Source organism: Eptatretus burgeri, chromosome 5, assembly GCF_056783735.1.
Source record: "Eptatretus burgeri isolate ZD-2024b chromosome 5, Ebu_testis_v1, whole genome shotgun sequence".
Classification (NCBI taxonomy): domain Eukaryota; kingdom Metazoa; phylum Chordata; class Myxini; order Myxiniformes; family Myxinidae; genus Eptatretus; species Eptatretus burgeri.
Genome location: NC_140965.1, coordinates 21,192,579 through 21,210,655, shown reverse-complemented (window position 1 = coordinate 21,210,655; position 18,077 = coordinate 21,192,579). Strand labels below are relative to the sequence as shown.

At 43.2% G+C, this 18,077-nt stretch overlaps 1 protein-coding gene across 1 annotated transcript in view; it reads left to right on the top strand.

The window, feature by feature from the left end:
• Positions 1-18,077, top strand: part of PRODH (proline dehydrogenase 1) — a 60,806-nt gene that overhangs the window by 27,072 nt on the left and 15,657 nt on the right. Inside the window, exons 5-6 of the mRNA XM_085881007.1 lie at positions 10,296-10,360; positions 13,412-13,528. Of these exons, the coding sequence (XP_085737133.1) occupies positions 10,296-10,360; positions 13,412-13,528 (182 nt within the window). The remainder of the gene's footprint in view (positions 1-10,295; positions 10,361-13,411; positions 13,529-18,077) is intronic.

Below are 18,077 nucleotides of genomic sequence, written 5' to 3'. Positions count from 1 at the left end.
AAACACAATATGTGTTTGTGTATTTGTCTGTCCCCCTTCAAAATGACGATTTAAGAATGGTTTTAAAGGTCAATCTTTTAACATGACAGTATGTTCACCATGGTCTATTTTTTCAGGATAAAAAAGTCGAAAAACATTTTCCATTAAAGATGAATTACGTCTCTTCTTTTGGAAATGTAGATGGTGACTTTCAACTGGGCCTTAATGGTGGTGTACAGAAGCGTTTTTTTAAAAATAACAATAAATACAAGGCGCAGGGAGGTGAAATTCGCAGCACGTGATGTGTACCACGTGTAGAGTGAAACGAGTGTTCGTTTACATATGTGCAATGTCTAATAAAGAAGCTATAAGCACACCTGACGCTCGGCCGAGGTTTCAGGCTTTGGCATGCTCACAAGGCTGTACCCTCAAAATGAAAGGTCCCAGAAGATAAAGAAAATAGGGTAGCATTTGTACATATAGTGTTTTTAAATTAACGCTTTTTCCTTCTCCACATCATATCTTACAGTTTGAATATTTCAAATAAAATAATTCCAACCCATCATTTTTGATTGGCTTTTATACTAGTATGGTTACAAACAAAGACGACATAATAGTGACCGAAGCTTTTCGTGCTGCACTCTTCAGGGTAAAAATCGCAGCAAGTGAAGGAGGAAGTGAAGGCGCGTGCTTTATACGCAGGTCTCAACAAGGTAGACGCTGATTGGTTCAACCGTAATGACGTCACGGTTAATCCGAATACCCATTGGTTGGCTCATCATCTTCACGTCCAGCTCCATTGGCTGGAGCAGAGTTCGTCGATGATTGACGTTTGCAACCACATCCTGGAGAGAGGGGGGTGGGTTTCCCCTAAGGTCCATTCACCATTTGTTACCGTACTTCCCTTGATCTTTCCATGCTGAGAGACACAGAGATCGTACAAATTCCTTTTGACGACATAATATTGGATTGGTGGTAAAGGCCCAGTCACACCTTGACGTTTTAGCCAGCAATGGCAACGTATAAAAATCCATGTAAATCGTTGGCGTACGCTGAAGTTTTGAGGTTTTTTTTTTTTTAAAGTTTTGGTCGTATTCATAACGTGTTGGTCGTATGCATAACGTATTAGTAACGGGCACAGAACGTTTCGTTGTGTAAAAGATAACTTATACCAACGAATGCTTAGCCTGTTGTCGGCGTTTACAACCTATGCCCAACGATAGTTTAACTTAGTCATAGCGCGCTGCACGTATCGCCGACGAACTCGTGGTGTTCTCTGTTAAAAACTTGCCGCACGACGATTTAAATAATAACCGCCTAAAAATTGGAAGTGTCAACATCGCAGTCACACCTTGACGATTTAGCCAGCGTATGCCGACCTATGAAAAATGTGTCTAAAATGCTGGGACACGTCGAATACGGTATGGGTAAGTTGTGTATACGTTAGGAGCACGATGAAAAACAATAAAGTACGCTGGCATATTACGTAGTGCGTCTAGTACGTCGTGAAATTTCAAGCATGCTGAAAATTTTACGACGTACTCGACGTATGGCTCACAAGTTCCGCATACGCTGGCATAAGTTCTCGGCACGCTCCGCAATCGTTTACACACGTCGGCCACACATTACTTGTAAGTTACTCATAAGTCGAAACACGTCGAGATAATGTTTAGCATACCTGAAACTTTATTTTTAACCTACGAGTAACGTGCTTTGGACCTATGAGTAGCGTGCTTTGAACCTATGTGTAACGTATCTCAAACGCACATTGGCGTATGTAAACGAATTTGATTGACGTCTTCTGGACGACCACAGAACTTACTGAACGTGTTTCTAATTTACAGCTACCGTATAATGGCGTATTGGCAGCGTTTAGGGGAATTGGTGTATAAAAATGGGCTTCACAAGAGGAACCCGTCAGTCTTCCAGACTCCATGTTGAGTAGATGTCAATGTCAGTAGCAGTAGTAGTAGTAGTAGTAGTAGTAGTAGTAGTAGTAGTAGTTCGAGATAATTTAGTGAAGTCGATGTTAGTAGTAGTAGTTCGAGAGAATTTAGTGATGTCGATGTTGGTAGTAGTTCGAGAGAATTTAGTGATGTCGATGTTGGTAGTAGTTCGAGAGAATTTACTGATGTCGATGTTGGTAGTAGTAGTGGTGGTAGTAGTACTTTCAAGTAACGTGTTGCAAAGTGTGAACAACGTTCGTGTAGCGTGCTTACAAAACGTTACTTATAGGTTAGAAATAAGTTTCGGGTACGCTAAACATCACCTCGACGTGTTTCGACTTATGAGTAACTTACAAGTAATGTGTTTCAACGTGTGTCAACGATCGCATAACGTGCCTACAGCTTATGGCCAGCTTGCGGAACGTGTGAGTCATACGCCGGCATACGTCGTAAAATTTCAAGCATGAAAAAATTCGAGGAAAACCCAAAAGTTCAACGTTTAAAGCTAGCGTACTACCACTTATGGCAGTGTTTTTCAGCGTGGTCTTAACATATACAAAACGTACCCATAACGTATCCGACGTGTACCAGCGTTTTACACAAATTTTCCAAAAATCGGCATAAGCTGGCTAAAACGTCAAGGTGTGACAGGGCCTTAAGGATGAAGGTTGCTTCCAACATCTGTAAATGAAACAAGCTCCAACCTCGGCTCAATATCCTGAACATATCTGCATTGTACTGGTCTGCACAGATAGGGTTGTAAACCAAGTGCTTTGCAATGGCAGATGAAGCAGGTACGGTGGCCGGTGGTTGCTGGATATTTCTACGTGCTCACACTGGTTGTGTTCTAACCCTCACAATCTTTCTTCGAATCGCCAAGGGGATGTGTTGTTTGATCCGATCAGCCAATCTTAGTGTTGTGCGGCCCACGTACCGAGCTTCACATCGGCACTTAAACTCATAAATAACATTGCTGGTTTGTGAGGTGGGTAGCACATCCTTGTTGACTGATGTCAGCAAACGGCGAGAGGTAAAGATTACTCGGGGTTGCACAGCCAGAAACGTGTTGGATACAATATGTTTGATTTGTACTTCAAACCTTCATGATAATTGCCCTTTCCAGGGCATCCTGGTATAGACTGGACATTTGTCCGGACCAATCTTCCGATCTCTTGTCGTGTTTAGAAACTTGTGTATGTATCTCTTAACTATATGCTCAGGATAACCATTCTCACTGAGTATATTGTGACGTTCACGGGACTTGAACAGTCCCGCCAACGTAGAATGAGCCGAAACGATGGAGGCGGTTTATTTATTTATAACCCAAAGATGGCGGTTCTAATCTCTCTACCGCAAACGGGACGAGGAAGGTGGCATGAGTCGCTTTTCACTGAGTTGATAACGTTTATTTCTCGAACCAGAAATAACAAGACTCGGCAAGAGGAGGGATCCGGGGCGATTCGACGGGATGGTGGTGTGGGTTCGGGCGTGGGGAAAACGGACAATTCCAATGAATATACAAATCTCAAACCCTCTAAGGCGCCAGGGACACACACACACACACACACACACACACACACACACACACACACAAACACGTAGCTGGTCCTGGTGGTCAGGCTGGCCCGTGGTGTGGACGCAACAGTCCCTGGATTGGCGTCGGACGAGCTGGCGTTGCGCTCGTCAGGGGCAGGAGACACCGTGGTGCTGTCGACCTCCTGGTCTTGGCCCAAGTCCGCTCACAGCCGCCAGGGAACCAGTTCTGGCGCCAAGTTGCGAGCAGGAGAGGGAGGCAGGTCCGCCCGCCGGTCGACCCCATACTCCGAGCCAGCAGAACCCCAGAGCCAACCAAGGTGAGGCACGAGGCACAGGAAGGCCTCGAGACACGATGAAAAACAGGATCGAATCAGCCCAACAACACAGCACGCTCCCAGCACAACAGCCTCCACCAAAACGGTTTTTCTGTACCGATCTTCTTCCTCTTCACCTTTTCCCCGAACAGAGCCTTTTTATCCTCCCGTCCTCGTCACTTCCAATCGAGCCGTTTTATTGGCCCTGCGCCGTCGCCTTCCGCCAATCGTGATCACGGGGCGGAGCCATCCGCAGCACTGTCCTGTGACGTCACGGCAAGCCTCCAGAGAATACTAAAAGGGGTTTACGCAGACACACTTACCCTAACCCGTCTCCCTATCTAATTACATGACAATTATCATTTCCCCCTTGAAGAAATGGACATTTACTAGACAACTTATCACCACTGAATTGCTACTTATTACATCGAGATCCTGGTACACTCGAACAGCATGGCATACCTAATTAAACATCCTAATTACCCTTTGAATGCATACCCCCCCTCAAACGTAACAATATTCATGATTTTGTCAATTTCAGCAGGAAGATTACAAGGTGAACAAATCCTCTGTGCTCTGTAAACCAGGATATTGATCAAGGCAATTTTGTTTCTCCTGGAGCTGTAGGAGTTCCACCAAGTATACTGCTCTGTGAAAGTGGGCTTCCGGTCGACGGATGTTGTGAAACCAAGGTTGGATCTATCAACCAACACGTCCAAAAACGGTAACATGCTTGACGATTCCAGCTCCGTGGTAAACTTCAGTGCTGGATGGAGAGTGTTGAGCCATGCCTGGAAATTGTCACATGCCGTCCGAGACTCAAACAAAGCCAAAATGGCATCAACATACCGATAGTATACGATGGGGGGAATCGACAGCTTGCCGACCAGTCAGTTTCTGCATTTCATGATGGCCGACAAAGATATTTGCAAGAGCTGGGCCTAATGGCGAAGCCATGGCCACACCGTCCGTTTGAACATACATCATGTTGTTAAAACTAAATTCCACCTTCCTTGTTGCTCTGTTCATTAATTCACCGAAAACGTGTTCCGAGATCATCGGTTGTTCCATGTCGGTGTGATACAGCAAATGTGCGCATATCTCAATCGTCTCCGTCAATGGGACATTCGTGAACAAGCTTTTAATATCAAAGGATGCCATGATGTTGTCCTCACTTGTCGGTGTTTTAGCTCTAATTGATTCTGCAAATGTGAAGGAATCCTTAACCACGAAATGAGAAAGTGAATCCAATACTAGTTGCAGTACCTCTCCTAACCACTTGGCAAGTTCATGTGCTGATCGCACCATGGACAGTATCGGTCTGAAAGGGATATTCTCCTTGTGAATCTTCGGAAGGCCGCACATTCTTGGACGTTGGGCTCCAACAGGTTTAATTCTGTCGTACATCCCCTTTGATAGTTCTCCACGTTTGAGAAGCTGCAACAGTCGTTTGACGATCTGACCTTCCAGCTGAGGCGTGCGATCATGTTCCGTTACTCTGGTTAACAGAGCACAGAGGATTTGTTCACCTTGTAATCTTCCTGCTGAAATTGACAAAATTATGAATATACTCTGTGAGAATGGTTATCCTGAGTATATAGTTAAGAGATACGTACACAAGTTTCTAAACACGACAAAACATCGGAAGATTGGTCCGGACAAATGTCCAGTCTATACCAGGATGCCCTGGAAAGGGCAATTATCATGAAGGTTTGAAGTACAAATCAAACATATTGTATCTAACACGTTTCTGACTGTGCAACCCCGAGTAATCTTTACCTCTCGCCGTTTGCTGACAGTCAACAAGGATGTGCTACCCACCTCACAAACCAGCAATGTTATTTATGAGTTAAGTGCCGATGTGAAGCTCGGTACGTGGGCCGCACAACACTAAGATTGGCTGATCGGATCAAACAACACATTCCCTTGGCGATTCGAAGAAAGATTGTGAGGGTTGGAACACAACCAGTGCGAGCATGTAGAAATATCCAGCAACCACCGACCACTGTACCTGCTTCATCTGCCATTAGACAGCACCTGGTTGCCAACCCTATCTGTGCAGACCAGTGCAATGCAGATATGTTCGGGATATTGAGCCGAGGTCGGAGCTCGTTTCATTTACGTATGTTGGAAGTAACCGTCATCTTTACCACCGATCCAATATAATGTTGTCAAAAGGAATTTGTATGATCTCTGTCTCGTTCAGCATGGAAAGATCAAGGGAAGTACGGTAACAAATGGTGAATGGAACTTAGGGGAAACCCATCCCCCCTCTCTCCAGGATGTGGTTGCAAACGTCAATCATCGACGAACTCTGCTCCAGCCAATGGGAGCTCGAGGTGAAGGTGATGAGCTGACCAATGGGCGTTCAGATTAACCGTGACATCATTACGGTTGAACCAATCAGCGTCTACCTTATTGAGACCTATGTATAAAGCACGCACCTTCACTTCCTCCTTCAATTGCTACGATTTTTACCCTGAAGAGTGCAGCACGAAAAGCTTCGGTCCCTATTATGTTGTGTTTGTTAGTATCCATATTAAAGTTCTGTAGTACCAAACATCTGTTTATTTTATACAAGTATCTATTATAATAAGGGTGTGTGTGTGTGCATGCATGTCTGCTTGTGTGTGTGTCCATAACTCCAAAACCATGAAACCTCGCAGCCTGAAACTTTACATGCATAGTCAGGGAACTCCAAGGAAGTGCATGAGTGAAAACTGGCTGTTTGGATAAATTTAAACACCCCTTTTGAAGACAGTTTATAGCCTTATTTAATTATCCTTTATCAAGGCTTCATCCTTGCTCAACCCCTTGGGTCAGCCCGCTCTCCTTCTCTGCTGTCTTAATTCGCCAATTTTTTTTTGGCCTGCTCCACAGTGCCATAAGCTAAAAGTGTCTTAATGATAAAGCACTCAAAAAACTTTTTTCACTTTTATTACTCGTATAATAGAATGCCTCTTCTTACCTATAAATCTCTGTATGCATCGCAATACTTGTATACACCAGTGTTTGTGACTTAATTTCAGTTCCACATGTACAATAAGCTCGAGAATATCTTAACCTGAACTGAATTTTTTTTTTTTTCAATTTAAACTGCAAAATTGACCTCAGCAGCACTTCCGACTGCTAAAAAAAAAGTGTTCATTTGTCCAATTTCAACATTATTTGACTTTCCGGGCATCTCCCCATGGTGATTATAACTGATCGCTAATCACTTGCCAAGCCAGTGTGGTCATAAACCCCGTCCAGAGAAGACCGGAGACTCAAGGGCTTATCGCATTTTACCTAACATCGTCTCGATTGAAAAACTCACCTACCATCATCTACATATAAATTCACCTCCCATCTCCTCTATTTATAAACTCACCTACTATCTTCTCTATATATAAACTCACCTACCATCCCCTCTATTTATAAACTCACCTACCATCCTCTTTTTATAAACTCACCTACCATCTTCTCTATATATAAACTCACCTCCCACGCTCTCTATTCATAAACTCACCTACCATCTTCTCTATATATAAACTCACCGACCATCCTTTATTTTTATAAACTCACCTCCCACGCTCTCTATTTATAAACTCACCTACCATTCCCTCTATTTATAAACTCACCTACCATCCCCTCGATTTATAAACTCACCTTCCATCCTCTCCATTATAAACTCACCTCCCACCCTCTCTATTTTAAAATCATCTCCCATCCTCTCTATTTATGAACTCATCTACCATCCCCTCTTTTTATAAACTCACCTACCCTCCCCTCTTTTTATAAATTCACCTACGATCGCCTTTTTATACTCACCTACCATGGTCTATATATAAACTCACCTCCCACCCTCTCTATTTTAAACTCATCTACCATCCCCTCTATTTTAAACTCATCTACCATCCCCTCTTTATAAACTCACCTTCCATCCTCTCTTTTTATAAACTCACCTACCATCATCTAGATATAAATTCACCTACCATCATCGATGTATAGAAACTCACCAACCATCCCCTCTTTTTATAAACTCACCGACCATCACCTCTTTTTATAAATTCACCTACCATCCCCTCTTTTTATAAACTCAACTCCCATCCCCTCTATTTATAAACTCACCGACCATCCTCTTTTTATAAACTCACCAACCATCCCCTCTTTTTATAAGCTCACCTACCATCTTCTCTATATATAAACTCACCTCCCACGCTCTCTATTCATAAACTCACCTACCATCTTCTCTATATATAAACTCACCGACCATCCTTTATTTTTATAAACTCACCTCCCACGCATATTTATAAACTCACCTACCATCCCCTCTATTTTAAACTCATCTACCATCCCCTCTATTTATAAACTCACCTTCCATCCTCTTTTTATAAACTCACCTACCATCATCTATATATAAACTCACCTACCATCATCGATGTATATAAACTCACCGACCATCCCCTCTTTTTATAAACTCACCTTCCATCCTCTCTTTTTGTAAACTCATCTTTCATCATCGATATATAAACTCACCTACCAACATCTATGTATATAAACTCACCGTCCATCCCCTCTTTTTATTAACTCACCTTCCATCATCTATTTATAAACTCACCGACCATCCCCTCTATTATTAACTCACCTTCCATCCTCTCTTTTTATAAACTCACCTTCCATCATCTATATATAAACTCACCTTCCATCATCTATGTATATAAACTCACCAACCATCCCCTCTTTTTATAAACTCACCTAGCATCCCCTCTTTTTATAAACTCACCTTCCATCATCTATGTATATAAACTCACCAACCATCCCCTCTTTTTAGAAACTCACCTAGCATCCCCTCTTTTTATAAACTCACCTACCATCGTCTATATATAAACTCACCTCCCACCCTCTCCATTTATAAACTCACCTCCCACTCTCTCTTATTTATAAACTCACCTCCCACCCTCTCTATTTGTAAACTCACCTCCCACCCTCTCTATTTTAAAATCATCTACCATCCTTTCTATTTATGAACTGACCGACCATCCCCTCTTTTTATAAACTCACCTACCATCCCCTCTTTTTGTAAACTCACCTACCATCGTCTATATATAAACTTACCTCCCACCCTCTCCATTTATAAACTCACCTCCCACCCTCTCTAATTCAAAATCACCTCCCATCCCCTCTTTTTATAAACTCACCTTCCATCCCCTCTTTTTATAAATTCACCTACCATCCCCTCTTTATAAACTCACCTACCGTCGTCTATATATAAACTCACCTCCCAACCTCTCTAATTCAAAATCACCTCCCATCCCCTCTTTTTATGAACTCACCTTCCATCCCCTCTTTTTATAAATTCACCTACCATCCCCTCTTTATAAACTCACCTACCGTCGTCTATATATAAACTCATCTACCATCCCCTCTATTTATAAACTCACCTACCATCCCCTCTTTTTATAAATTCACCTACCATCCCCTCTTTATAAACTCACCTACCGTCGTCTATATATAAACTCATCTACCATCCCCTCTATTCATAAACTCACCTACCATCCCCTCTTTATAAACTCACCTACCATCATCGATGTATATAAACTCACCGACCATCCCCTCTTTTTATAAACTCACCTTCCATCCCCTCTTTTTATAAATTCACCTACCATCCCCTTTTTATAAACTCGCCTACCGTCGTCTATATATAAACTCATCTACCATCCTCTCTATTTTAAACTCATCTACCATCCCCTCTATTTATAAACTCACCTACCATCCCCTCTATTCATAAACTCACCTACCATCCCCTCTTTATAAACTCACCTACCATCATCTATATATAAACTCACCTCCCACCCTCTCTATTTATAAACTCACCTACCATCCCCTCTATTTATAAACTCACCTCCCAGCCTCTCTATTTATAAACTCACCTACCATCCCCTCTATTTATAAACTCACCTACCATCCCCTCTATTTATAAACTCACCTACCATCCCCTCTATTTATAAACTCACCTACCATCCCCTCTATTTATAAACTCACCTACCATCCCCTCTTTATAAACTCACCTACCATCGTCTATATATAAACTCACCTCCCACCCTCTCTATTTATAAACTCACCTACCATCCCCTCTATTTATAAACTCACCTCCCACCCTCTCTATTTATAAACTCATCTACCATCCCCTCTATTTATAAACTCACCTACCATCCCCTCTTTTTATGAATTCATCTACCCTCCTCTATTTATGAACTCGCCTACCATCCTCTATTTACATACTCACCTCCCATTCCATCTTTTCATAAGCTCATCTTAAATCTATTAAAACCTTATGCTTGCTTGCCTGTGCATTATGCAGGACTTGCATCAAACTTGAGAGGTAATGTGTTTGTGCATCCACGGCATCTTAATTCCTCATGGGTTGTGATCATCATGCCATTCTTGATTGTGGTGGGGAATCACAAATTCATATGTTATTATTTATTTATTCACCATATTCTCTCATTCTTCCTGTTCTTCTCATCCTATGTTCCAGCTGAGACCTCAGATGATGGCTTCACAGCAATTAAGCTTACAGCTTTGGGCAGGCCTCAGTTTCTGGTGAGAAGCTCTTCATGCTTTTTTTGTTTGTTAGTTTCTTCTTGTTTCCATTTATATTCACCCTTGCCAGAGAAGAGGTCATTATATTTGGGTCTGTTTGGCTGTACATGATGTGAGTCAGTGTATCAATTACATGCTCTTGAAATGGTAATGATAATGATTATGTTGCTTAACTATAATAATGGTACATAATGATAACGATAATGGAACATAATAATGCTGACAAGATTGAAAATGATGACGATGACATTGTTGATAATAATAATGATAACAACAATGGTACATAGTGATGATGATAATGGTGCAGAATGATAATAATAATGGTACATAATGAGAATAATAATGACAATATTGATAATGATTATCTACATATAATTAGCAAATACAACCCCTCGCTTCACTGACGGGTATTAAGGGGGTTGGGGGGAGGAGTAAGAAGCATGCGAGGGAGAGAGGAGGGAGGTTAGTGAAGAGGGAGGGAAACCAAGGAGGGGTTGGGGAGCGAGGAGGGGTGGGGAAAGGGGAGGCAGCGTGAAAGATGGGCAGGGGAGGGCAAGGGAAGGCAGCATGAATGGAGAGCAATGTAAGGCATTGTGAGGGGATGGTCCATCTGGACATAGCCACCATCCGGGCATAACCACCGTCCAGATACAACAACGGAAGACAGAGTGAGGGGAGGTATACTAAGGTGGGGCGGGGTGGTGGGGGGAGAGGGGGGTGGAGGGTGGAGGAGCGAGAAAGTAGGGAGAGTGAGGAAGGATGGGGGAGCGAGCGAGGAGTGGTGGGGGAGAGATGAGGAGTGGGGGAAAGGAAGGCAGTGTGAAAGGAGGGGGGAGAAGTGTGAGGGGAGGGCAAAGGAAGGAAGTGTGAAGGGAGGGTCTGTACGTCCAAAGATAACCACCATCCAGAAATAACCCCCGTCCAGATATGTGCGGAGATGACCACTGTCCCGATACTTGCGGAGATGACCACCGTCCGGATATGTGCGGAGATGACCACCGTCCGGATACGTGCAGAGATGACCACCGTCCGGATACGTGCGGAGATGACCACCGTCCGGATACGTGCGGAGATGACCACCGTCCGGATACGTGCGGAGATGACCACCGTCCGGATACGTGCGGAGATGACCACCGTCCGGATACGTGTGGAGATGACCACTATTCAGGCACGTTCGGAGACAGAGAGAGAGACAGACAGACAGACAGAGACAGACACAGGAGTGTCAGGGTTAGGGAGAGGAACAGGAGAGGGGTGGGGGAGAGGGTGGGGATTCCAGTAGATGTGAAGTCCAGTTTGATGGCTCACACATTGATGAATCGCCCTGCCTGTGAAACACGGGGATGACGGTTTATAGCTCTCGGCTATCCTGCCGTGATGTTAACAAAACATTTCATTTATTTATTTATTTTTATCTCTGCTGAAGTGACGAGTCATATAATGAAAGAATATCGTACAAAAAATGGGAAATTGCACATTTTCAGCGAACCAGCCATTGCCAGATCAACGTGGGGCCAACGCAGTCTAGTGCCCCCTGAACATTGTTTAAGTTGATCGATATACAGTATTCGGTGACGTGTGAATATTGTAGAGTGCTTGCCAAGTGGCTTAAGCACTCCAACAAAATGGTTGATAAGGAACGGCTCAATTGGTAAGCGATTAGCAATCTCTGAACCATCATATTAAACACACCTCCCGGAGACGCCCAAAATATCAAATATGTCCAAATTGGGCGAATTAACACTTTTTTAGCAGTCGGAAATGCTGGTGTTCAATTCTGGAGCTTAAATTTTGTAATTTGTCTTGGTTTAAGATATTCTTGAGGTTATGGCATATGCGGAAATTAAATAAAGCTACAAACGCTGGTGTCTGGGCGTTTATAAGCATTGCAATGTATCCAACGATTCATAGCTATCATAATTAATCAGGCATTCAATAACATAAGGGAGGAGAGTAAAAAAAAAAAAAAAAATCGTTAAATTGTTGTGGCCTGTTCCAAGTCAAGGCATGGTTGAGCAGGCCAAAAAACATGGTGGCTTCAGACCTCAACAAGGTTACCCAGGATGTACCTTAAGACCCCAGAGAGCGAGGTGGGCAAGGATGTGCCTGATAATGGATATAAGTAAATAAGGCCGTTAATTATCTTCAAAAGTGGTGTATTAATGAACCCAAACACCCAATTTTCAGTCATGCACTTCCTTGGAGGTCCCTTGGTATGCATGCAAAGTTTGAGGCTGATAGGTTTCATGGTTTTGGAGTTATGGAAGACACACACACACACACACACACACACACACACACACACACACACACACACACACACACACACACACACTGACATTTATTAGAATAGATGGAGAAAGTGTATTGATGTTCAGCCACTAACCCACATGATTATATGTCTCTTCATTACGTTTTGAACGTGAGTTGCTCCGTGACTACATTCATTAATTACGTACTATTAGAACACCTTTCGACTATTTAGACTGCTGAGACCCCTTGGAACTTTAAAGACCCTTTAAGACTCTTTTGACATTTTTAAACCTTTAAACACCATTGGACATTTACATCCTTTAGATCCCACAGATCCATAATACCCCACAGAACCCTAATACCCCATAGAACCCTAAGACTCCTTGAACCCCAAGACTGTAGAACCCTATAGACCTCCTTAGAATCCAAAGACCCTCTATACCCCGTTAGACCCTGAAGGCCCCTTAAACTCTTGTTTACCCTTTAGACCTTCACACCTTTCAGACCTTTTCATACCCCTTTGACAATTTTGACCCATTTCGACCTTTCTACCTTTACACTTTTTGACTCTTTGACCTTTTACACCTTTACAACTTTTCAGACCGTTCCACCTTTTACAACTGGACCATTTCATGTTTAGAACTTTCATTTGCAATCAATGACCTTTCATTTAGTAAATCCTTCCATTTATTTGCCACACAAAATACACCACACGAAACAAGCCCTGGTGAGGGTCTGCAATCTCTGATTGCTCTTTATCGTTCATCAATGTGATCTTCATCTCTTTATGTTTGGCAGATGATGTTTTCAGAGGTTTTGGTCAAATGGCGACGATTTTTTTATCATTTGGCCGAAGAGCAAGGTCTCGGTGAGAAATCGGCGATGAAGAAGCATCTCTCTTTGGATACGCTGCAGGTTTGATTTCCATACTTTCTCTTCATGTCTTTCTCATCTTTGGTCCCACCTTTGTGGTGTGCCGAATGCTGCAAAATCGCTCTCGATACAAAAATATTTTTTATTTGTTGTATTCCCACATGCTCACAAACTCTTACATGTTAGCAAATAACCTTTACTCGGCCTCAGCTTATGGTTTTAAAGTATTGTTACGAATTTGCGTCCACCGGCGTGCGATCGACCGCGTTTCTCCAATGGCAGCCGCGTCGCCCACCGGACGGACAATTCAGTCGTGACTTTCTGGAACAACGCCGGAACCCTGTCACGGGTGGCTCCTTAATCCCACCACGGCCTAGTCAATTTTATACCCGCGCAAAATAGGGTCAATCGCCGAATATCGATATACCTAAGTACTCGCACGGGCAGCCTACCGAGAGACCGTACCTCGACGCAGGCCAGCTTGGACACGAACCGCTCCCACGGTCCGTTCCGTTCTGAGATAACCGAGCAGGTATTATCGCCCGACCTCGCCCGATCAGATTATATTTAACGGGTATTTAAAACCCAATTAATATTCCGCAATACGAGATGGCGTTCCAATAAGGGAAAGAAGACACGACGAACGGGTTAACATTTAAATAAGCACTTTTATTACTAAACACTTATACAGGCAAAGCAATGGAGACACGTATGCAGTAAAACAATCATGCACGAGCAAGGTGAAAGCACTACGACCATCTATCAGCAATTATTATCATTTCCAAGCACTTGCACAGTTCTAATTATAGACGGCGCCACCAACATTCATTCAAAAGAAAAGACTACCCTCAAAGACAAGGGAGTCAGACAGGGTCCATAGACCTTTATACCGTGGAGCCTTGGTGACCGAACGGGCCCTACGAGACCATTGCAGGTTACCTGCACCCTCGTGGTGCCTTGATGGGCGAGTCGCGACGTCTGTCCCCACGGCGGCTAGGATAGCCGCGGCTGACTCGGGCCTTCCACAGGGCCAGCTCTCTCTGGCACTCTTCACTCGGACGCGCAGGTCTGCGCAACAGAGCTGGCAGAGCGGCGCCTCCAGTCCGTGTCTCTGGTGCCATGTTCGGACTCCCCACCGACTGCGAGCTCCGACGAACGGGTCGTTCCACGGATCACTTCTCCACAGACAGGCCACCACGAGCTGAAGATCCCAACTAAGAAGACCACCAGAAGAAACCACCCTCACTTACACACGACTGACCGCCTGCTTGGCACTCTGTGTGCCCTTGTATTCCTCCTGGCTTCTTGCTCCGCCCTCCTTCGAGCTCCTCCGGGAAGCTTCGAGAAAGGAGGCATTCCTCAGTTCCAATGCCTCGCTCCTCCCTGTTTATCGCTCTGCCCCCTTCCAGCTCCTGCGGGAAGCTTCCAGAAAGGAGGCGTTACCCATTTCCAGCGCCTCACTCCTATGAACCGACCAATGACGAACGATCTCCCCTTTGCGGTGCGCGGGAAAATCCGTGCGCCACCGATATACCTTGTTCTTTTTCTTTGGCGTTCTCGGAATCCCTTGTTCCTTTCGCTTTGTAGAGACGGTTTTTATGAGCGGAGAGGGTTGCGATTTGGTGTGTGGAGAAGGGGGATCGGCAGTTGGTGTAGCGGGGAAGGTGGTTAGGTGATTGGAGTAATTGTGGTTGGCGTTGTGGTTGTGGTGGCAGGACGGTGGATCTGAAGCAGTTGTTTGAGAGCGACGTTGGTGGTGGTGGTTCGGTTGTGGTTGGTGGTTGAGGCGATCGTGGTTGTTGTGATGGTGCCGCTGTGAAGGTGGTTGTGGTGGTTGAAATGTGGTTGGTCCAAAATAACTATAGTCAAAGAAAAACACTATCTCAAAGGATCACAGCCCTGCTAACACGAATAAAACCCATTAAACAACGGTGGGGAAATCTAACTGAACACAGACTTATCGATCTAACTGAACTAAGGACCTTTATGGTGTTCTGTGAATTTCCACAGCCATAACAGTATCATCTTGCTGTTATTACCCTCGCCGAAGGAGAGGGTATTTCATTTGTGTCTGTCTGTTTGTCCACACTGAACTTTCATGTTTTTCTCCGCAACTGCTTGTCGGATTGAGGCAAAATTTTCAACATTGGTGTGACTACTCATGTAGAATGTTATAATGATAATTATGATGTCATGGGTTACGTGGTGTGGCAGCCATGTTGGGAAAATGGAAAAACTTTGGACCTCTGTATCCTTGAAACCGCACCAAGGGAAAAAATGAAACTTGGCACATAGCAAGTACTCCTCATGGGGAATGTGTGATTTTTTTATGACGTCATAGATGCCTTTGTTTTGACGTCATAACTGCATATGTGGAACACCATATCAGATCAGTATGAAATTTTTTGATGGTCATCTAGGGATAAAATGGTCCACAAAAAAATGTTTTTGATGACATCATCGGTCACATGATATGGCAGCCATATTGTTAAAAAAAAATATTTAAACCTTCAAAAATCTTCTCTGAAATGGCTGAACCAGTTGCCAGCATTTATAAAGTGGAAGTTTTAATTTTGTCTCTTATTAATTACGTAACACACCAGTATACAAACGCCACACAAAATACACCACACAAAACTACAACATACCACACAACGCACCACACAAAACAAGTCCTGGCGAGGGTCTGCAATCTCTGATTCCTCTTTTTCTTGTGTTGTGACTGCAATTTTTTTTTTAATCAATAACCTTGGATTTAATACATGACCTTCAATCACTCTTTTCAATCTATTAACCAATATATTCCAGTAAATTTTTGAAGCAAAGATTGCTCGATCCCAGCCACGCTCAAATGATTGCACCTCGGATAGAATTGCAGTTTTGACCTGCGTTAAGCTGACATCACATGCAGATCAATAATCACAGTTTTTGTGTTGTAACTGTATAAAGGGACCTTTAACTTCAGTCTGACTCACCAAATTTTGAAAACTGTTGGGTAAAGAGACTCTCAGGAGTTTATCTATTCAGAGTGCTCACCATATTGGAATGGGTACTTGGTCAGTTGTTATTGTTCAGACCTTGGCCATTGCACAGTCTTTGGACAACAAATTGTGGGTGAAGTACAGCCAGACTGGTTTGCACAGATGTTGGACCGAAAAGTCTGCAGTTGGAATCAATCACGGTTAGGCGGAATAGAAGACCAGACTGTTTGATCATGAGATATTGTGCTGGAAATGCAAACCAACTTCGTCAAGGTGTTGGCTTCGACGTATCTTGCAAATATAATTTTTTTTTTAAGTGATTGTGTGTTTGTTACCTCTGCCACTGAAGGTGAAGGATGATATGTTTTCATGTCTGTCTGTCTGTCTGTTTGCCTGTTTGTGTGCTGGATATCTCAAAACGTTGTGGACAGATCCGGATGAAATTTGGTGGGCAGGTTGGGTGTGTGACAAGGAAGAATTGATTACACTTGTTTGAAGATCTGAATCTGGATATGGATCGGAGAATTTTTTAAGTGATTCTTCACCATTGAGTGATGGGGCTTTTTATTTAATCGTGCACAGCCTATGGCTGCTTGGCTACATCATTTTCTGGGGGCGCAGCTGTGCCGCTGATGCGATGCCCCTGTTATCAGCAAGCTTGTACTCATTTCGCCAACCTCGGAATGATGACAGGCTCAGTCAACCTACCTGGTGTTAATTCAACAGAATGACATGGGCTTGAACTCAAGACCCGAAGATCTTTAAGCCAAGCACCCTAACCATTAAGCCAACACCAGGCTTAATGATGGGGCTAAAAATTATATGTAACACGATGTATCAAAAAGCTATGGATGGATTTGGACGAAACTTGGTGGACAGGTTTGGTGTGTGACAAGGAAGAAATGATTCAATTTTGGTGAAGATCCCAATCTGGATCTGGATACGAGAATTTATTTTATTTTATTCATCATCATTTTAGTGATTCTTCATCATCAATGCATATATGGGGCCAAAAGGGGTACATGTACTGCACTGTATTGCACCATATTTCAAAACTAGGTGGCTGAGTTGGTTAGGTGACAAGAACAAGCTGATTTGATTTTGGTTCAGGTCTGGAACCATGTCTGGCCTATCAGTGGGATACAAAATTTGAACTGTTCAGCCTGGTGGAGGTATGCACTCCACCTTCCCTTCCCCTCACACTCCTCTCCATTCCCTTCCCTTCATGCTGCCTTACTTTCCCTTCCCCTCAGGCTGCCTTCCCTTTCAATCATGAATGTCCAATTAGAATGCGAGTACATCTATAAAGTATGTCCAATTAGAATGTGAGTACGTCTCTAAAGTATGTACAATTAGAATATGAGTACATCTATAATGTGAGTACGTCTATAAAGTATGTACAATTAGAATACGAGTACATGTATAAAGTAAGTACAATTAAAATGAGAGTACATGTATAAAGTATGTACAATTAGAATGTGAATACGTCTATAAAGTATGTACAATTAGAATGTGAGTTCATCTGTATGTACAATTAAAATGTGAGTACGTCTATAAAGTATGTACAATTAAAATGTGAGTACGTCTATAAAGTATGTACAATTAAAATG